Genomic DNA, 23,912 nt, shown 5'->3' with positions numbered 1-23,912 from the left:
AGTATACTTTGCTTTTTCTGGAAAATAGATATAAATATACTTAAATGATGAAAAAATATCTGTTAATAAAATAGAGCATTTTAATGTGGCTGATGTCTATCAGCGGTGGTGGGTGGACTAGTAAATGGGCCCTATTGATGATCCCTTCCTACTACCTATTTCTTAAAATCAAAATATACCTAATTCGAGTGCTTGTAGCACTTTTGAAGTAATTTAACAATCTATACCAAGTTGCCATTTTATTTTGATAAATAAATTTTCATAAAATAATACAATTTGAGAATAATACTTATATTATTTAAATGACAAACTTGCGGCTTATAATTTCGTTTGTTCATACAATTACGCCAGTCCAGTGCACTCACGCTGGCCACCATCGCTGCGAATAATTTATGAGTAATCGCCTCATTACTGAAATTGTCAATGATTATATGCCGCTTTCTTTGTTATCGCTCATAAAACCACCATGTTGATATATTTATTTTTAAATACAAACTTGCTTACAATTACCAACACATTTTAAATAATTTTATATGTTTTATGTCTGTTTTATTAACAAACTAGTAGTCGCACGCGGCTTCGTTCGCATTTTAAGATGTTGTTTACCATGTGTTTAGGAAAAAGAGAGGCTTAGCCCAGCCTTTTATTCTAATCAATATTTACATACGTATTAAACAATTATATTCGCTTCTAGCTATACGACATGAAAAGTCAGGGCCCGAGTCGAAAGCGATATACTCTAACAAATATTTAAAAATATCGGATTATAATTCCGCTATGTTTTGAGCACAGATGTTCGTGTGAACGGGGTCAATATTAGATTACATAGTATGTTCAAGTTCCCTTAAACAATAAAAAGAATTCTTATCACTATCCAGACTTTTGCACTTATTCTGTCCTTTAGATTTAGTCACGAGGAAAGCAAGAGACTCAATGACCCAACTCTGGTTCTCTGGTTCTCTAAAATAAAAGAAACGCTTCGCAGAGAAACAGTTTGAAGGCTGGGAGGCGTGGTGAAAAGTGCTGAATGAACAAGTGCCATAAATATTCGTCTCTTATTCCAAATAACCTTTATTCCGTTTGCAGTTATAGTACTCTTCGAGTAATACATATAGTTTACTAAAATATCTTAATTCCATAAAAACTCAATGTTTTGGTAGCTTTTGGCCAGACAGTCAGAATTTTGATTCCACATTCCTCACCACAATTTCCATGCCATGCCATGATCTATATGTGTTTAAATTAAGAACACTTAAGTTAATATGAAATTGCAGTTTATCTATTTATTTTTATTCTGTATAGCTCAAAATATACAAAAGTACAGAAGAAGAATATTAATACTACGAATTATGCATAAACGGAAGAGATAAAAATCTCTTACTATAACCTCCCGGAAAACTCAATTGGGGACATCTCTAACTACAAATGTATATGTCACTCTATTAATCGTTAAATTCAGTCAGATTCATTAACTGTATTCCCTACGTTATTAAGCCCATATTACCTCCTAATTTCAAGTTACTAACTTTGGCGTCTTGGTGTGAGTTTTGATTGATTGATGGATACATGCACATAATATACAATACGATTACGTATTTCTCTTTATTACGAATCGTTTTGTTATGAATTTGATATAAATAAGACAAGAAAATGTTACCATTTACTTGCAATTTCATTTCAATTACATTGTTTTTCAATGAGTCTATCAATGTTTTTTAAATTTGTGATATATTTAATATTGTCTATATAATGCAATAACGATTTATATAAACCATAACGAAATGTTACTGCTGCTAATACTCGGTAATCATTAATTCCGATTTATAATTAATAAATACAGAGTATTACATATATTCTAATAGATTTATTTTAGCTTATCTTATTTTCATATAGAAAGCCGTAGTATATAACCTACCCACTGATCATGAAAATCGCTAGCCATTTTTGTACGGTCATAAACTGTTTTACTAAGTAAATAGAAAATATACAGACAGAATTAATATCAATACAGCGAAATGTCATAAATAATGGATTACCAGAGACTCGCCGCGCAATATAATCTCGGTATAAATGATGCTGTGTCATCTGGATTGGTCAAATAGTTACATGTACGTTTGTATGTTTTGGTTTTAATTGCACTGAATGTTCATGTGCTTAATTTATGTTTATAATTCATCTCGTGCTCAGCGGAGAAGAGAAACATCGTGAGAAAACCTGCATGTGTCTAATCCACCAACCCGCATTGGAAAAGCATGGTGGAATACGTTCCGAACTTTCTCCTCAAAGGGTGAGGAGGCGTTAGTTTAAATTAACAGACTGTTGTTGTTAATAATTGCATAACTAAATTACATTATTACTAGTTGTCGCCCGTGGCTTCGCTCGCGTTTAAGGGTATTAGTTGTCATATGTTAAAAAAAGTTTACTTGGTGGTAGGGCTTTGTGCAAGCCCGTCTGGGTAGGTACCACCCACTCATGAGTTATTCTACCGACAAACAACAGTACTCAGTATTGTTGTGTTCCGGTTTAAAGGATAAGTGAGCCAGTGTAACTACAGGCACAAAGGACATAACAACTTAGTTTCTAAGGTTTGTGGCGCATTGACAATGTAAAGATTAGTTAATATTTCTTAGAGTGTCATTGTCTATGTGTGATGATGACCTCTTACCATCAGGTGGCCCATATACTCGTATGCCAACCTATACCTTAAAAAAACCTGTGCACTTTCTTGGAGTTTAAGTTTGCTTCATACCAAATTTCATCAAATTCGGCTCAGCGGTTTGGTTGAGGAAGAGCGTCAGACAGACAGTTTCTTTCAAATTTATAATGTTAATATAGATAAAATAGGCTTACGCTAAGTCGAGATGGCCCAGTGGTTAGAACGCGTGAATCTTAACCGATGATTGCGGGTTCAAACCCAGGCAAGCACCGCTGATTCATGTCTTTAATTTGTCTTTATCTCGTGCTCAGGGGTGAAGGAAAACATCGTGAGGAAACCTGCATGTGACAAATTTCATAGAAATTCTGCCAAATGTGTATTCCACCAACCCGCATTGGAACAGCGTGGTGGAATATATTGCAAACCTTCTCCTCAAATGGAGAGGAGGCCTTTATATCAAACATTTGTCGACAGGTTAAAAAAGGCAATAAAAGGCCTCTCAAAACCATTTTTCTATAGTACATAAGTTATTGAGTTATTAATCAATGTGTCAATGTAACTTCTTTTACGAATACACGAGTACCGTGTTCGAGTAATGTGTTTTTTATTATACTACTACAACACAGCAATACCTATGAAGATTTAAATAATAACAAATATTGTTTTAACTTTCCTCTATTATTCATGCGAGGAAATAAATTATTATATGTTCTATTCGTGCTGGGTTGCTAGTTACAATGTTATTTCGCAATTATGCCGATTAGACTCACGATTCATTATTCAGAAGCCGTATACTTGATTCATATGGTATTAAGTTTTTAAAAACTTGAGTAGACTTGATTTAACTTGACGATTTATCTAACTATTACGATTAACCTCAAACAATAGCTTCGAAATTGCACATGTGTCTACGTAACACAGGCAAACGTAACATTTTAAATGCAAACTCTTTTGATCTGATGGCACAACCAAAGTCCAAGGAAAACAATTTATAATTTATTGGTCTAACGCTGTTCGAACCTGGGTCCTCTGAATCTGCAGACTTATAAATTGGCCACATTAATAAATAATCGTAATTGAGCAAGTTAGTACGTTTTACTATTATTTTAATTCTTGTCATTTTTAATTAACCTTGATTTACTAACAATTAATTATTTGTAAGTCTGTCATCTCCAACTGTATCTCTGCAAGTGGTATTCACCTTAATAGGTAATGCATTTAGTTTTAAGTTGTATTAAAATTGCATACCTTTGTATGTGTTGATGTACTTACCACTGGTGAATCTTAAATAAATAAATAAAATAAAAGTACGTAAATAAAGAGTAGATATTATAAAAGCATATTCATTTCAAGTCCGCGTTTTCAGCAAGGTTCTATTGTTGAGTTACACAATATAATTTAACAAAACGAACACCATCTTAACTTTCTGAGCGCTAATGGACTGTTGTAAGAAAGAGTTTACGGTTAATCCTGTAAAGTACAGACCAGCCAACTATTTCGCGCTGCCTCTTTCTGATGATGAAGATACACTTTATATATAAATTGACGACCTCCGTTGACGATCGGTGTGTACACCGATTTTCATGGGTACGCCACTCCGAGGTCCCGGGTTCGATTCCCGGCCGAGTCGATATAGATTATCATTAATTTTCTATGTGGTCTTGGGTCTGAGTGTTTGTGGTATCATCGTTACTTCTGATTTTCCATAACATAAGTGCTTTAGATACATACATTGTGATCAGGGTAATGTATGTGATGCTGTCTCATATTTATTTATTTATTTATTTATTTATTTTAATCATCTTCAATAAATATAAAATGATTGTAAGGTTACGTCACGCAGACAACGAAAACATGGCCGCATGCTGGTGAAGTGGGCGCAATCGTCGACGACCATACTACCATAAAATAGAAATGCATAAAAGTGAACACATCACAAGCACAAGCTCTTTTTATACCACAAAGATCAGTCTAAATATCCTGAATCTCACGAAGCTCAATAATCCCCCACAGAGAACTAAATCAAATGCATAGACATTAGCCGTAAGTGAAGATTTATGATTTTTAATAAATCGGTAAAGCAACTATCGTAAACACATTGCTACCGATTTTAATTAGTTTTATAAAGTCGAATTGCAATATTTATGTGCTTACAATATTTGCTAACCGGTTTTAAATAGTTTATCATAGGAATGTATTATGTAAATAGTCTATAATTCAGAATTTGCTTCATTGAATATTTACAACATTTTAACAGTATGTACTACGATGCGTCGACGTTGTCGCTATCGCTACTTGCGTTCAATAAATTTAATTGTAGCATGCAGTTACATGATCGTTGCAATTTTAAAAATTTAAAACACTGAAATCACTATTTCTGGAAATATGATGATACTGCATCACGGAAACTTTCATTTTTAATGTCTATATTATTACTATTATTCTCTACTTTTTAAACATATTAATGAAATAAGTTTTGGACGAAATGTGCGTATGTGACTTTGCGTCAAAATTGTAACATAATGAGAGAATAATGATGCCAATAACTTTGGGTACCAATAAAAATGAGGGGATCAACCCTTCGCCGTGGTTGGCTTTTAGTTACAAATATCCTTGAACAAAGAACGGAATTACTTCAACCCTCATTTAAATCGATGTTTATTTTTCCAATTTTGCATATCTCTTAAATCGTTTATATCTAAATGTACTTTAACGTTAGAAGAAAACGCATTAAAAAAGTTAAACATTTCATTCTACAATAATTTCCACCATTAACAAAATAAAATGGTGTTGCAGGTGTCTAAAAAGTAGCCCCTTTTTAAGTTTTAATAGTAATTGTAAGTTTTGGGTGAGTGCAATTATATGGTTATATCTTATATAATAAAATTTACTTGCATTGCAATGATATCATTTTTATATTTTACTATCACGAGTCAAATTTTATTGTTATTTTATTGGTATTTTATTGTCTTAAGTCATCTTCTATTAAAACTACCGTAAATGTAATGAACCCAATTTTATTACTCTGCGAGTTGGCGCGTAAATGTGCTATGAGTTAATATGAATAGGTTTTTACTTACCATGAGTAAGAATATTAATCGTCTCATTGTGAAAATAGAAGAGACTGCGTACGCAGCCGCCCCAGCTCTGCAGCGGACGGTAGCCCGTGAGCACGTATGGGTTGAACTGCAAGTGCTTCGGCATGTCGCGCCAATGCAGCAGCTCCACGCCTTCTCCGACCTCCGCACGACTTGCTCTCGGACCAGCATTCTTCACACTTCCTTCCTCATTTTCCTCCCTCGCATTCTCGTTCAACTCCGCACGCTGCCCCTCGTTATCACAGATTTGTTCCAATGACTTTTTCCTTTTTTTAGGTCCCTTACCGTTCACCTCTTGAATTGACATATCGAAAATTTTTGTACATGTGTCAGGTACGCTCTGAATGTCTCTCATAATGCAAAAGTATGTGCTCGGCACGGAAGAGCGGGAGACTGCGAGGCGGCTCGCGGTGTTTTCCCTGCCCGCATGACTTGCGGTGTCGTTAGCTTGTACGAATATCACAGGTAAATCATTGAGCGAGATCGTGCTGATGATCCTGGTCGTTCAGAAGGTGGGTTTCCTTTTAAGTCAGTATGGTCGGTAGAATGAGCCGCGTGGCGAGCAGTCGGCGAGGTACGCGGTGTGGTCGGGGTGGGCCGCGGAGGCGCGCGACTGGCCGGGCGCCGCCGCACACCCCATAGCTCTTCCACCCCTCGCTCCCCTCACCCTATATTTGCGCACTGCGCAATACCGATCAGCTGATTCCCGCCAGGCCCGCTCGTCTTTCGTTACTATCATTTAAAAGGTTTATGCCTGGAAGATATGGAACACTTACTTAAGAGCCTTGCTTGATAAAATAGCAATTCTGATTTAAGTATAAATTAACTTTTTACTAAATGCACTAACAGCACTAATAAATCTTATACTTGTATCATGTTTCTATAAACTGTTCAATGTGGTTTGCTTGATTCATAATTAAATAAATTATGTTTCTAAAAATAACTTGTTTAACTTAATTGAACGTACGTATGTGTTTTATTAGGGTGTAATAATATAATTACGTAAATAATAATCTATAAAATATCCTTACATAGTTTTCATGTAATATAAATTTTATAATTTAATGTAAGGAGCAAGTATGTATTCACGGCCGCATCTAATGTTGAAAATTGTAAATACTCATTACCTGAAATAAGATGAGGGGCGTGTGATGAAGATCATGCTTATGTAATGTATGTATATAGTTTATGCATGCAGTATGTGCTGCATACATATTATATATTTGAGACATACATTAGTTTAATGTTAATCAATGAATTAAATAATAATCATTAATTTTTATAGTATGAATTAAGGGAAAAATACCTACGATATTACTATGTGAGCGCTGTATTCAAGTATCTGTAGGTAGAGTTCGCTTCGTGTCGGACATTCGCTTTTAGAAAATTATTCCAACCAAACAAAACCGCTTGTTGACAAAACTTAGAGATAGCAATATTATTACGGTTAGTCTTATTATCATAACGTATGAATTTATGATACTAGTAACATCTCTGACTACGTCCGCAAGAAAATTGCGGCGCAGAATAATATCGAATAGCATTAACTCATTTCTAAAATGTAATTATTTATCTAATTATGTAAGTCTCATATAAATAAACTTATTAAATATTTTATTCATTAGTTATTAATAAAATCGCAAGTTTGTATAAATGTTTTATAATTATACTGAAACACTGTTGTTAATTTTCTCATACTATTTTGTTTTGTTTATATAGTTTATCGCTTCGTTCGCGTTGAAATCGGTGCTTCGGGAATCACATTTCATTTTGTTTTATGAGACTGTCGTGTTAAATTTTCATAAGACAATTGTTAATAAATTTAACTAAATAAATAAAAAATCACAAGTAACTTATGGATACACCTTGGAGATAAACACTATAAATACAGTGATTAAATTCTGATATTCTCAAATAGATAATACAAGAATAACCATTTAATTTTTTTTTATACGTTATCTGTAGAAGTTAGATTAGACGAAAAAATATATCTTAGTTTAAATTGTGTGTATTATCTTATCGCGTACATTAACATCTAGAGTAAAACTAATAAGATTATTGTTCAGTGAAAATGTGGTGAGGCTACAATACACAGCTACTCAATGAGAAAACTAAGTTCTCTTTGTCGGTTTCATTTATACTTTCATATAAACACAATTTGTTTTTTGGTAAGTAGATTAATGCGAGTTTTTTGTAACAACGTATGTAAAATAGTATTAATAAACTAATCATCCATGAGAAAATATTATGATGAGACTACAATTATTTATTTTGCTCATAAGTCATTATTTTTGTTATATCTTAAAATAAAACAGAGCTATGTTTAAAGAAATAAAATGACAAAGACTATTTGAATATAACTAGGATTTTGATATCCAATCCACTATATATATTTTTAACTTTTGGTATACCCTGTTCATGCCTTTAATAATGCTGATCACATGCTTAGGCACTGATTAGTCAATATCAGTTCTCTAAGTCTAAGACACATGTATTATGATTCTTAATTGAGATGAAAGTCACCCTCACACTAATATACATACACTCTACAGCTTTATTTCTAAATAATAGATACCTATATCTATAATTTTAAAGACATGTTTAGATATTATACATTTGCTTTGACTTATTCATACAGTTATAAAAAAGTATTCTAATAAAAAATGATTATTATTATTATTAATTGTACTGATAGAATAGGTATAATTCAATTTTTTTTACTAGTTGTTGCCCGCGGCTTCGCTTGCGTTTTAGGGCTTGGTTGTCACGTTTTAAGCAAAAAAGTATCCTATGTCCTTCCTTGGAGTTTAAATTTGCTTCATAACAAATTTCATCAAATTCGGTTCAGAGCTTTTACCAAACCGCTCTTGTCCGACGGACAGAGTTACTTTCACATTTATATAATATTAATATTGATTCTTCACAGCTATCGACGATAATACTACATTATTCGATTAGATAAAATAAAGTTTAGTTAAAATACACTTATTGTAAAAAAACACTTGACAATCATGTATATTTTTTACTTTATTGATACGTAATTTTCATTTCTGCGTGCATGCATAATTTTGTTTCAAAATATGATCTTAGGTCTGAATTAATTCTCTGACGAAGATGTATTTATTATTTTTAATGATTAGCTGACTAATGTTTCATTTCAAAAGTATAAACTCTTTTCCCTATTTAAATAATTCGATACTATATTGCACATTATAAATAATATACAGTTTTCGTGGGAAATCATACATCGTACATGCCATCAACTTATAAAAGTTATATGATTTTTGTTAATTAGTCTAAAGATAGTCCAGCTTCTGTAATTCAAGTTTACCGCTGTTTTTATCTTCAAACAGATAACATAACTCACAAATAAAAATATCGTATCGTAATATTCCAAAATTATTCAGTGCAGTTGCAGCAGTATATTCAAAACTGCAGAAAAATAGAGGATTTTCCAAGTTAAGAACTTTTTTTAATATTACTAAATAATTATTATTTGTATTTGTAAAATACCATTAGTTCTACTTCTTTTAACAACATATTTCTAGTTTTTGAACGAAATGTTCAGTATGTTGGCAGAACTGTCTTTGTTTCTTCGAATGGTAATACCATATCCTCTTTTTAAATAGTTTTTGACGTAACTATAACAAATTTATTAAAATGATTTAAAAATTATATAATGTGAACTGTTATGTTCAATTACAATATCTTTTTGAAATTTTATTTTATTTTATTGTATTTTGTAATTATTGTGTGATAAATTTATTTCTCGGCAGGAAGCTGTTTTGGCTAAGTTTACGCCAAAGCAGTGTTGCCAACAAATAAGTATTGGCTGTCTTGCAATTGGATCGATGTTCGGGCCTCTATTACGGAGAAGCATTCTTCAGGGTTCTGCATCGCGAACTTGGAATTGTCTTACTAATTTTACTCAACTACTTTGGTGTAAATTGAAATATTTACGTGAATTGAGGGTAAGTCTGATTAAATTCCTAGATCTTTTTCTCTTTAGCGTATGTAGGGCTTCCTCGACCCGTAGAAAGAACATGGCGTCAGCATGTAAATAACTTATAGTGACATCTAGTTTACGCAGCATGGGATGTTTTGTTATTAAGTTATTCTAAGAACTTAATTTTGGACACGGAAGGAAATGGCTTTTTTAAACAAATTTAGATTTTTGGTATGTTAATAATCTTTATATTACGTTCTACGTGTTACAATATTACAGCTGGTGAGAGCATACAAACTTATCACCCGACAGTACTTATTCAGACAGTACTTATTTATTAAAATAATCTCATATTATACATATACTTTATTAATTATTTATAAGCGAAAGGAAACAAAACGAAATTTCATATTTAGAAAGTGAGTCAGTCGATAAAATCAATATTTAAAAAAATATTAATGTTGGAATTTGTGGTTTAAAAACTACCAGTAATGATAACTTCAATTACTGATTTATTCCATGCATGTGGGTTTATTAGTATATAACACCAATGTTTTGACCAATTACTTGTGGTCTAAAAAGTTTCATGTTTTTCAGCTTTTACTGCTTGGATACGAGTTTTGGTATCCTTTTTATGGTAAGTGGAAGTACCTGCAGTACTTTCCTTTTTGTTTTAAACTAAATCTGAACATTGATGTAATAGACAATATTTAGCAACTGTACATAATATGCATGATTCTTATACTGGAATGGCTTCAGATAGTAAAATACTTTCACATAATGCCAATTTACTACAACTTAACTTCCAATGCATATGAGAGTTTTTCCCTAACTACTTGTGGATTATATTTACATCAAAAAAATTGTATTGAAAATCTCTAGGACAAAATGTCACACAAAATATAATTTTAAGAAAAACTCTGTAACATGACAGCTATTTTTAACCGACTTCAAAAAAAGGAGGAGGTTCTCAATTCGTCGGGGCCTTTTTTTTTTTGTATGGCTAAATTGATATCTTGTGGATTGTCAATACTGAGAGTATAGGCTGGCTTCAATACAAAATCATACTAAAATTTTCTGGAAGTTAATTTATACATTATAACATTTTTTCTATACATAAAAAAGAATATGTTTTTTGGCAATTTTAACTAACTAATTGTTTCTTATTCTCCAATTTAAAACAATTCAAATATAATCATGATTCTCCTCACTAAACTTGCGAGTAGTAGTGCATCCTACAATAATCACTAATTTATGATTGATGATTTATGACTATTGCATGTTACAATATTATTTACTTTCTATTTTTTTAATCTTGCTGCAAGTTACTTGAATTTTTTACACATTATTATTAATAAAATTAAGTATTTATTTAATATTCATATCAAGATTATAAAAGGAAACTAGAATCAACTACTTTGAAATTGTCAAGCATTCTCAATAAAATAATATTAATTATAGAAAATTTGACACTTGTGATATGAAATCAATCTTATCGTTGTATTCCTTTTTTTAATAGTTAAATGGTTAAATAATACAATTTACATGTAATGACAACATTGAAATGCATAAGTATACTATTAGCAAAGCTATTCCTTATTTTAATCTATGTTAGTCTCAAAGAAAAAAATTTACTTAACGCATTTAAGCTACTTTTCAGCCATATTATAGCATATTGAACAAGTAAATCAATATTTAATACTTCTTTGTTGATAAAATAATGTTACATGCAACACATACAAAATATAAGTATTACCGTGATTTTTTGTAAATTGATAATTTAATTCATATTAAATTATGTGATACGGAGAAGTAAATCTGAGCTTTAATTAATTCTTACTTCAATATGTATGATTAAAAAAGTAAAAACAGTAGTTTTCTTTTTTATTGTTGCTAATTATCTACAATTAGAATTTGAAAGTAAGAAACATTAATTATTTATTTAACCAAACACCAAAATTAGCATTGTGTGAAAGTGCTATTTTGTAATGCAGATGTAATTGAAAACAAAGGTGGTTTAGCTGAAACATTTCATTAATCAGATTGAACAATTTTCATCATATATAAATATATCATAGATATTTTTTTCATGTCATTATGATGTTTTCAGTTAATTCATTGTTATAACATAAATAATGATTCATGTTCAACAGTTTAAAAAGTATAGAATGTGGTTTACATGAACTTTGTTTTCATATAATATTTAAATAAAAATGTAATTTCAAATTATATCCTAATTAATTAAAGCTATGCTTTGGATTTATATAGATTTTTTTGTTTATTACTAATCCAGTGCCCTGCAAACTTAATAATTAATTAGAGACATGTATTAATTTACAATGTTTATTTTGTGTTTACTAATGTTTGATAGTAGATATACTGATGGGATTGTTAACAATTGGTGAAACCTGACTGCATTTTCTTATAAAATATCATCATAATAAACTTTTTTTTTAAAAAAAAACAGCTAAATGATTTTGGAAATGCTTTGTTTTTCTGCCTTCTATCATGAACATTGCCATTTAACTTGTAAGGCAGTTGTTATACTGTTTAACAACTGCATACATACTGGCTAACATTAATTACCATTATTCATGGTGCACATATGGGGACCAATCGTGGCGTTGGACTGAAAGTGACATTCGTGACACGATTTGCAGATGCCGCGTACTCGAAGGAAGCATTACGCGTCACATTCGAGGTCAAGATCATACGAGGCAAAGAGACGGCGCCTCGATGACGGGACCAGGGAGGAGTCGTACAGAAAGCGCAGCCGTAGCAGAGAACGTGACAGGTATTTAATATAATGTTTCTTTTATGATTCCACTTATGTCCCTCCATTATTAAAATGCATCAACATTATAGGTAAATTGACAAATGAAATGTATGAGCTAAAGATAACAGTTATATATATTTCAATTATACATTCCAATGCATAATTTAATCCAAATATGGCATTTGAGCATGTTTTTTTGTGATAATTACACGAATAACGAATATTTCTAAATATATTAAAAAAATATATATTTATATATATATATATATATATATATACATATATTACAAAACGCCATCTATCAGCAGATGATGTAAGCTGTACTTATGTTGTTTTGCTACTGTACGATAGATGGCGCTCATATATAAATTTGTTTTTTGCAAATGTTATCAATTTGTACACTAAAAAGGCTAAGTTTTTGTAAGTTTTAATTATGATTAGTGTCAATTAATGCATTAAAAGCAATTTTGTGTCCATCAAAAAGTGAAAGTCGCGTCTTCGTTTTCACCCAGGGTGTTTTGTCTACCCTTGCAACAACCAAAAAAGTTAACATTCAATTTAAAATCGAATATAAACTGTTTAATAATGTAGTTGTATGCATTTGTAAAGTTATACATGTATATAAAATATATAATTTTGTTTTTGTTTATATTACACATTCCAGCATCATTAATACGATCGATTAAATTTTGTGCAGTTGTTGTTGCCACTCGTGTGAAGGTTTCTGGCAACAAGACGTACAATAAATAGGTAACACACGATTCGTATAGTAATGCGGGTTATTAATAACCACATAAATATTGATGACTCAAATGCATGATGAGATATCGGTATAATTTCTGCTTTACACTAGATAGGGACTGGGATAGGACCAACATCTATCTAACTCTTTTGCGCACATGAGATAAAATTGAATATTAGTTTAAACATAGTTTACGATATCATTTGTAATAATTTATGTTAATTCAAAATTTGGCTAACAAAACCAACATCTAATTGAAACAAGAATCGATCGACGTTTTCGATCTTCGATAAGTCATCAGTGATATCATAATTAGGGACCAGCTATTAGTTATCCCATTAACAAAAATAATAACCATTAATTTATTTTAAAAAATGAGTCATCTAATCTAGTTAACTGCTTGCCTAATCAAAGTTATTAATTGCTTTATTTGACGAATTCCTTCACAGAAAAGACTTGTGATAAAAAAGACTGTTCATTAGTCAGATACGTCACGTTATCAGTTAATTACGAATGGAAAATACTGCGAGAATTGTTTATTTTTTAGCGTTTTTCATACAAAATTCGCTTACATTTATTCCTTTCATTTGGGAAAAAAAAAAAAAAGGATTTATAAAAAGAAGGCTTTGGATTGTAATAAAGTACTGGTGTTGAATTCGCAGTGCTCAATAATATTTGATGGTTGCGCTTAGCAAAATTTCGCTTTCTAGCACGTACAACACCCACGGTTTGAGGTTGTTAGTTCTATTCTACTTTTCCGATACTGCGTTAATAATCTACTTCAATAACTTTCTAATATTTTATTCGTGTCTACGCCGGTTGTTAAACCGATATAGATTGTCCAAAGACATATTTTACTATTTTATACAATTTAATTTTGTTGAATAATAATGACCTTGAGTCATTCTAGATTCTCTCAGATTATAAAAGCTCATGAAAATTGTAGGGCATAGATCCATTCACTCACGAATGGCTCTCATTAAATTTCTGCTTTTCTAATTGAATAAACCTAATACTAAATATAATCTAATTTGTATTATTTTCCTTACTCGTAGTCGTTTCAGGCATACTATTCACGCCAATAATAATTTAATGAGTGAATAAGCGCGCCTTCGTCTTTGAATAGAGCTATAATGACTTAATTACTATTAAATCATTTTTGGTTTTTCAAAAATGATCTTGTTCAAATCATTCTTGTTCAATTCATATTTTTTTTGAAAAAGTTACATTGAAATATACTAATTTTTTTTATTTAAGTCAAGGCAAGAAAGACAATGAATAACATATTTGATTAAGGCGACCGAAGTTCGATTACAAAATTAAAAAAAAAAAAAGAAACAGAAAAGAAGGTCGGCGCGTCAGAATTGATTTTCTAAGCGTTTAGGTTAGTTAGGAGTTGTAACCGTGATTTTTAACACAATATTTTATCGTTCTTTCAAAAGTTTTTGTTCCTATTTTTAATTCTATGATTGTCGTAATATTGAATTTTGTTGCAATGCTGTTGCTAAATTAAAGCCTATTGCTCTCGTTAACCCATTCGGCGGGGTAGGCCTTCCGCGGTATAGGTACGTATCTTTCAAACATATAAAAATAAAACGAGTACGACAAATATAAGGTGTGTGCAAGGTTGTCGGCAAGGGTAAGCAGACAAATATTGAGGTTTATGAAGTTTTTACTATCGTTAGTTTAAGTTACTCCTCTAACTTGAGATAGATGGCGTCACTTTACTTAGCTCTCCTTAAAATTATTTAACATAATAAATACATTTTTAAATCACTCGTGTAAAAAATATCTTGATTTTTAGCTGCACTTATCTCATATCAGGTTTTTGGTAAATTATTTTACCGGTTTTAATGTTGTTTATTGATCATTTCTTTTTTTTTTCTGCTCTCAAAATTTATTCTGGACGAAAACTTCGAAAAAAGGATCTTATTTACAATGTACAAAGTATAAATTAACGTAATGACTTTTGTATATTATAAATCGTAACATCTATAACGTTATTTCCTTATTAGTTCCAGTAATTTCAGTGACAGCACAGTTTTGGGTAAGATTTCCTCCCTATAAGTATTCTAAATGAAAATATGTTCCTGGGTATTTTATTTAATGACATGTTGGTTAAGAATTCTAATTTCCATTTTAACAAAAAAGAAACTTACGTTAATTGATAGCGATAAAAACTGTTGACAAAAAATTTTGATTGTTTTAAATGAGATGAATTGAATAACTTATGTTCAACCGTCACTCGTCGTTGTTTCTCGCATTTGTATTATGTATTAAATAAAGATTACAAGTTTTCCATTACCAATTAATAATTTTCTTAATACCTGCACTACATAAGAACACATAATATACTAATATATAATTATGATCCTTGGAAATATCCAAAGACTCGCATAAACTTTTGCATGTGGGTATATTCCGACATAACGTGTATACTCATCGAAAAACCGGAATCCATTAGCAATGTACTTGTGTAGAGAGAATTGAATAGGTATGTCATGTCAATCAGATTATAGTCGTGCTAAATGGTGCCTACAAAAAAATGAACTTTTTGTCGGTGTGTCACTACTTACATGTTTTTTTTGTTAAATATCGTAATTAAATATATTAAACTATTAACAACACTTAGTAGGCATTTTTTTTAACACTACTAACTATGAAGAAGTAAGCTTATGAAACTATTTTTATAGAAAGACAATTCATTATTATACATTTGTCGAAAATTTACTGCTTCCAGAGTTGATGTAAGATTATTTATTCCAGTGTAAATGCTTAGTTGTTGATTTATATAGCTTTTGGGCTTATGAGTGATTTATCCTGAGTGGCCGAAAATATTGACTTTTACAATATTGACAAGTATTGAGTTACTTTTGTGGCAATCGTATTATGATTTTAACGAATGTTTCTACTAGAAATATATTATGAGTACTTAATTTCTGAATAAGGAAAATAATCAGATATTTGTGATTCGAAAGTCGCTGTGCTAATAAACACACTGACTTGCACAAAAACGTCCAAAAATGTATCTACGAATTTCAACCACAGGCAATACTGATTATATAAAAAAAAAAAAAAAACATTTAGATCGAAAGTAACGAGCAATTAAACATAATTTATTGTAGTCATAATTTTTTTAATCACTCTCATTTATCTCATACAATTTAAACAACATTATACAATATAAATGTTTGCAAATTATTTGTAATTATACACAAATATTCGGATGCAACAGATTGACCTTTGACCAATTGCTTTTGTACGTGAATATGAAGCCTTTACAAGCGGGCTAATAGGCCTAACGAATTAACGATAAATTAATGTTTAATTTATTCGCACAACATACCTACAATTTAATGTGTATCTCTTTGTAACTGATTAAATTTTATGGATGGTTTTAGTGAAATAGATTTCTAAATAAGTAAGAGCTTCTTGAGCCTTCTTTCCATTTTACGTCCTTTACAAGGGCCTGTTTTTTTTCGAAGATGATTGGAAATTATTCAACCACGCGGCTTCAGATGGGCTGGCAGATTTTCATCCGATATATGCAGATTTCCTTGCGATTTTCCTTCACCGCTGATCACTAGTTTAATTATAATCATGAATTTAGCAGATAATAATTTTTTCAAGTTCTTTTATTGATAATTTTCACTGTATTATATATACATGTTGTGTAATGATAAGGGCTTATTACACGTATTACACATTGTATTCACAAAATTGTCGTAGCCATCTGGTGAATTGTTAATCAGCTAAAGCCTTTAACATTAATTAGATTACCAATGTTGTGCGCTACATGTAAACCTACCTTGTCTCGGCTCGAGTTGTTACTTGATTTAATGGAAATCGTTGATATTATTTCTTGTTAACTATCTCTATATCCAAATGACATGTCTTGTAATGCTATTAAGATAAAACATTGAACAGTCGTTTTGTTTTGCAATTCATTTTCAAACTGACTTTCTTTTAATGTTATCTTAAGAATTGTTTTGTTATAAATGCGAAAGTGAGTTTGATTATTACGGTTTCCCGGCTTAAGTACTTCAACTGCCCTGAACGTCATTAAATTTTGTGTAAACGTCACAGGTACAGAAGATGAATGTGGGTAACTGTCACCTGCCTCCGCACACGCTGGTATTATTTAAAAAAAAAAAAACAATTATTTAATATGAATTCAATTTGAGTGTTATCATCACGAAGAAGTTTCGAAATCGGTCGTTACCAGAGACGTATATAACCGGCTGTATATGATAGATAAAATGTTTTTGTTCACAAAATTAAACAATTGATGTGACTAATTCTGCAATTTAACATATAATTAGCACCATAAATACGAGACTTGGAATTATAGGTCGATATTCACACAAAGGACCGCCGATAATAATTGCGACTGGCCCACAAATTGTTCACGTACTCTTGTGTTGAACGTGTTTTCTTTAATCGCATGTTTGAGTGACTCAAGGATACAAACAGACACGGGTTGAGCCCAACTGTAAATTATAACAATCGCAGGCTGCACCTAAATGTATAATTTACACAAGTTAATAGCGTACGAAATACGAATCGAGTGCGACTTAAGTGACAGACCACTCGAACAAATTAAAAAAAAAAGCTTTATTTAATATAACCTATCAGGTACACCAGTCCCTTACAATTAACTTAATTTAAAAATTATTAAGCTTTAAATATGAAATGAATTAACACGTGGATACATTATGAATGAGTAATTGATAATGTTTGCAGAGTAACAGGAACAGAGTCCTATGAAACGAATACAAAGAGAAAAAAAATTGTTGATATGATAAAATTGTGGGGATGTAACTCGCCTCACGATTTTTTTTTTCATGCTACATATTATGGCGGTTAAATGTTTAAATATCTTTTAATTTTCACGTCTTTCGAAATCATTGTATGCCAAGGACCCGTGGAAGGTCAGACGCTAAAACGGTAATCTTTATGTTATCTCGGTACGTGTATTATTTGGTATTTTGCTAACAGGACTCACGTCATCGCTTCAAATTCGTTTGGTGCTGTAATGTATTGTATTGCATTGAAACAGGTATTTGCACATTCCGTCTGCTATAACCAAGCCAAGGGACAGCGAGTCTGTGAACCTTGCAAGAAGTATTATTTTAACTTGACTAAATAAATACTGAAAATTCATTTGGATAACATTCAGTCATATTTGTTTATTTTTTGCCATGAGCTAAATTAATATTATTCTCCTAATAAACGGTAATTTTTCTTTGTTGAAGTAATAATGATTATAATATCATTATTTAATTACGGTACAACACTTTTGACTATTAACCTCATAAAGAGTGTCTTCTTATGGGGTTTTATATAATTTTTAAGCGCAGGTGACAAAATAATGGCGAGACGGCGCGGGTAGGGGGGACGAGAGGCGTTGTTCTTGACACAGTAAAACTAGAAGTGCAGTAGGTGCAGTCGACCCACGCTGAGCTTTTTGCAAACTGCAAATACGACTATCCGCGCCCTGACATCTGGGCTTTAGGCTTCGCTCTTGCGACACACGCACACAGCATCGTTGTCATGCTCAATCAATCTCTCAATAGAATTGCACGATTGTTACTTAGTATAAAGTTATAAAGCCATAGTAAATAAACAAACGTCCTGTACCTTGGTCTAATGTTAATTCTGCAATAAAGTTATCCAAGACCATGTTAGGTAATCTATCGGTTTAACTAGACACGATCGCTATCTAGGCGACAATCTTAAATCTTACATAACCTGAAACTCGAACCGTGCTTGATTATATCGAATCGTTACTTTATACCATACATATTTTTTTAAATCGTGAAATTAGAGATCATGGCAATATTTACTTCAAAAATATTGTTGTCATTTTGTACAAATAATGATGAAATTAAAAAATGAAAGCTATCTTAAAAATTCATTTTGATTTATTATTGAAATCGAAAGACTTTTTTAAAATATGCTTATTTACAAAGATGAATTTATCTCTTAAAATTAGTTTTTCCTGCACATAATGTCTTATCTCATAACTTATAATCATCTTTATAATGTACATTCATGAATATAGTGAGTTCCACTTGCGAACAGTGAGAATTCTAAGTATAGTGCTTACAATTTTTTACGTTTAATTTTGACATCGATTCAAGGCGATGATCATTAAGAAAATCGTTTCCTGTTCCCCTACAAATGTATCGGATTATGTTACCGAGGTCGCTTTTCATATCCTGCTAACTCGACAAAGGCACATCAGTGTGGCCTTGTCTTCATCCCCGACTGAGGCATCATCAGGGTCTCACCGTACACGTTGCGCTCATACGTTCCATTTTTTTACGATTAGTACCATCATTGACACTGGCTAATTATTTTTATAATAGAGCTTATCCTTGTTCGAACCTATGATATCATCAACATCAATTTACCCGATAGAAGTTCCAGTAAAATTACACTGTTATTCTCTTCCTATTTCTTGTTCTTTATTTGTTTAAGTGCATTATGAACATTTACGTTGTCTGCTTGCACGATTTCTATTTATAAATCGACTTGTATATCGGTGCCTTTATTAAGTCACATAAAATGTATTCGGTCAGACGGCTTTGTTGCATTGAGATCGTCAAACGCAGACTGACCGCAATCGACCATTTATCTTTTTTATGATCACAGCCGCATTATAACATTCGAACAACCGTCTACGTATCGTATGTTATTATAAAATCAAATAATACTCAAAAAGAAAGTCGCACCGGAATTGAATCTGTATTTAATCGCGTCATTAACATACTATTCTAAAATTATAATAACATTTTGTGCCAAAATGTACGTAAGAAGTATCCTCACTAGTCTAATAAAATAATGAGGACAAAATGTCTACACTCATTTGTAAATCGGAAACATTGAATATGTTAGTTACCATCTTTCAATTTTGTGCAATATTTTAGAAATTCGATTTGCTCCATGTAATTTACAATATCTTCATGCAAAGTTGCACCAATGTTTGCAACATCGGAGTAACAATAGCTTGTGTGTCATGTATGAAGCAAAAAATATGACTATTTCGTAAGTAAATGAGCTATTTTAGAAAATCGTTTGACAAAAAGCTTGTGTTCAATTTATTGAGCGTATTGTAAAAACTTTCTGTCTTGTAAGAAATCCAAAAGTTAACCTGACTCCTGATTCGAGACGACCATCGCAATACCGAGACTGGCGGACCGCGAACAATAGAATAATTGTCACGCTAAAGGTAACTTAGACTAAAGTCCGCACGACATGTTACAATTTCGTACTTTTTCAAAGTAATTCTAGAGCAATTCCGTTCGCTTGCAATGTATCATTGACGTAATGATTTAGGACTGAACCCTCATTGGCTTTAACTGGTAATTGTTGCACAACAGACGTGAGTAAATCATAGCTGATATTGTCTTGTTTGCATTGTATTACGTACATTTATTTATACAATTGGTAAATGTTAGAATATTTTCAAATTATAGGAGCTGGGGTTATAAGTAGGATACTTTCAGAATATATATTGCATTATTTATTGAATAAGTTTTCTCACTGCATATATATTTGCGTATAAATTGTGCTAAATTTGTGCAGTCGTCTAATAATGTTGTAGTTGGTTGCGCAGGCGCCGTTATAGTTGCGCTTAGCCGAGGGCAGGAGCGCGGGCTGTGTTGTGGGATCGATTAATGAACCGGTCCCAGTACATTGACTCCCAAGAGCCGCTGCGCCTACGAACGCGAATTATGCACCTCTCTATTGCACTCCCTCTCCCCCTCCTCTCTACTCGTGCCCGCCTTCTCCCTGGACGCGATAGCCTTGTGTTTCAACTAGCGCCCTTGTAGCGCTCGAGCTCACTTCATAATGTTGCCACATTCTATACCTAAATGGGTCGACGCTACCAAAGTATATGGAAAAACCGCTATTCGGTCAAATGCATTAAACGTCTTCCGCGTTCGTTTCCCTTTACCAGATAAATGTAAAAGCCACAACATATCTTTTTACCGAGACATGTTTCGTAGGTTCATTTCAACAAGTTTCATTTAAAAGTATATCCAGAGATTTACGTCCAGTTTTCACTCGTAGTATGACAGGTTCCGCTAGCGACTTGTTATCTTACCACGTCCGCTTTACATGCCTATATGTACGTAATTGCAGCAGGTGTTGATTATTATATTAATTAATAAAAGCTATTTCAAGTATTGTTTCTCATTATAAAAATAATTACTTACTACTCAAATAAAGGTTTAAGTACAAAGCGAACTAAAATATTACCACTATATTTCAAATTATAAATTAGTGCACTTTAAATGCTTAGCTTGGTGGTCTGTCAAAAAACATTTCATACTATAAGATTGCTGCTGCTAAGTAAGTTCTAAAGAATGTATCAAAATATTAAACAATACATTTTATGCGTAAAGATAACTGCGTATTACATTTTAAAAATTTCTTTAAGTGAAAAAACAAAATAATGTATAAAGTTATAATAAAAATATTTTTGCATACATAAGTATGTAATTACAATATTGAGATGTTGACAACAAACAAAAGCTAAAAAAAAAAAAACAGTAAAAAGCATCACAAAATCTTGACATTTTGCGGCACCAGGAAATTAATGAGAAGTGTAAATAGGTAGGCGGTCGTTTAGCTGATTAAACGCGATAAAGACGTCTGGCATCGTCCAGGAGCAAAGGGCCCAGGGCCGGGAGAGATCGGCGGTCGCGGGGGGAGCGCGGTCGACGAACTTGGCGTGGGTCGGAGGTCAGCCTCGCGACACGCGTTCATTAGAGCTGACATGCGCTCACGCCGATCTATACAAATAACGCCTTACCAACTTTAAGAACATACTACCAAAAAGCTATAATTATACTTTTTTACGTTAGACAATGAAACGGCCAATGTTAACACTAAAGGTCGACAAGTTCAATTTAAAGATCTCGGGGCGGAAGCTTTAAATTTTTTATTTCCGTTCAAACTATCGAGCTGTTATTAAACGCTTAAAGACGTCAATTATTTGTACAGAATGTCCTTCAACATATTTTACAGCCTTTTGATCATGCCTTTCTTACTCACCTCTTTGTAAATATTAATTTGACTTATTTCCCTGGAAAAGATGCCTATTGTAGATATAAAAGATTTGTGAGGACATCGCTCTCTTCAGGGTCGTTGCAGAGGTTTGTTTGTAGTTTCATATATTTATTATATCGCATACCATTTCATATAATATTTATTGATACCCAACGCTCACATGATTTAAATAATATATCCCTTTTTTTTTTTAAGAGATTCTTCTTTTTTTATCAATACCTCAATTCTATCTTTTTCACATATATTATACATATGAGTGAATGAATGAGTTATTCAGGTCAACCCCCTGTTATTACAGGGATTGTTGTTATTACAAACATACTCAGAAAATTATCAATATATGTATTAACGCATTAGTACGGTAATAAGATAAGTGACAAATTAATTGTGGCAACTAGGTCAGAATTATTTCTATAAGTTATAATTGTCATTATGTTTATTGCAATTCACAACACCAGATTCCAAATAACCTTTGAGTGCCATACGAGTTCTCGCAATGATACGAATGGACGACATGGATGTGGACAGCTTATTGGTGTCAACGAAAGTTTTGTCTATTGACCTACGAGATATACATCCTAAGAGTAATTGTAACCATTAATCTAATTCAAATCGCTAGACGTGCACAATGAATCAGTATGAGTCAATCGAGAAAGTAAACCAGTAAGCATTGTTCCGAGTGGATGCACGGCGTACAGCGGGTGCGTGGGCGCAGGCAGCGGCGCGAATTAAACCAGCTCTCTATTCATTACTCATCGTTATTGCTATCGCCATTTCGGGAGACGAAAGCGAGTGTAGGCTTATTTAACCTCAGATTTATATGTATAATTATTTGTTTTGAAAATAATTAAGTAAAATGATCTCTTCTCTTAAAAAGCAAGCCGTATAATTTTGTTTACTTGTATAATTTTTATTTCCTTTCACTTAATTTTACTCGTTTTCAAGTCGACAGTGAACTGTTCTAAAAATTATGAACGTTTTTTAAACATCTTTTTCTTGGTTGTATTGTTATATTTTAGGTAAATTTTAAGTACTTGTAAATATTTATATATCATGAGAACATTTTTATTAATCTTAAAACATATAAAAAGAAGTATTAGCTGTAAAAAAACAATAACTAACTATTAAAACGTCTAAATCAATATACAAATTAATTAAGGACGCCGACTATACCCATTTTTACATTTCATTCTAAAATGACATTTATTAATATATTGGCATTTATAATCATTTCTTATAAAAATTACAGCTTTATTTAAATAAATGATATGTTTAAAAAAAGGTTTCCCCGCTTCCAATATTATAAATTTTACAGATCTTTATTATACTGAAAAATATTATAATGTTTGTATCAATAAATACAAAACGAGATATTAATATTTTTATACTTTCCAATATGTGGTCAGTCAGTTAGTACACATGAGTGACCTTTGTCGTTGTCGATCGTTTCACGCTCAGTGGGCACCTATTTGACCGTACTCGTTACAAAGCCGATATTTATATTTAAAATATCAATATGTTCATGCTTTTAAAAATAAACTTGATAGTCTACTTCGCTATATATATAATCATGCATCGATGACATTATAAAGGGTACACATTATTCTTTAACA

At 31.9% G+C, this 23,912-nt stretch overlaps 2 protein-coding genes across 3 annotated transcripts in view; one reads left to right on the top strand and one right to left on the bottom strand.

The window, feature by feature from the left end:
- The window catches only part of LOC124535374 (progestin and adipoQ receptor family member 4), a 66,095-nt gene extending 59,717 nt beyond the window's left edge, over positions 1–6,378 (bottom strand). The window contains exon 1 of the mRNA XM_047111583.1: positions 5,737–6,378. Coding sequence (XP_046967539.1) covers positions 5,737–6,109 — 373 coding nt within the window. The 5' untranslated portion in view covers positions 6,110–6,378. The remainder of the gene's footprint in view (positions 1–5,736) is intronic.
- Positions 6,379–7,828: 1,450 nt separating this feature from the next.
- LOC124535373 (serine/threonine-protein kinase Doa) overlaps positions 7,829–23,912 on the top strand; it is a 57,054-nt gene continuing 40,970 nt past the window's right edge. Inside the window, exons 1-3 of one of the 2 annotated variants that reach the window (XM_047111579.1) lie at positions 7,829–7,922; positions 9,531–9,725; positions 12,361–12,494. In XM_047111579.1, coding sequence (XP_046967535.1) covers positions 7,857–7,922; positions 9,531–9,725; positions 12,361–12,494 — 395 coding nt within the window. In that variant the 5' untranslated portion in view covers positions 7,829–7,856. Of the gene's footprint in view, positions 7,923–9,530; positions 9,726–10,297; positions 10,338–12,360; positions 12,495–23,912 lie in introns of those variants that run through there. The other variant, XM_047111581.1, reaches the window with a different exon arrangement.

The sequence above is a fragment of the Vanessa cardui genome, chromosome 14 (assembly GCF_905220365.1).
Source record: "Vanessa cardui chromosome 14, ilVanCard2.1, whole genome shotgun sequence".
NCBI classification, from domain to species: domain Eukaryota; kingdom Metazoa; phylum Arthropoda; class Insecta; order Lepidoptera; family Nymphalidae; genus Vanessa; species Vanessa cardui.
The sequence above is the reverse complement of the archived record's forward strand: the minus strand, read 5'-3'. Positions and strand labels throughout refer to the sequence as shown.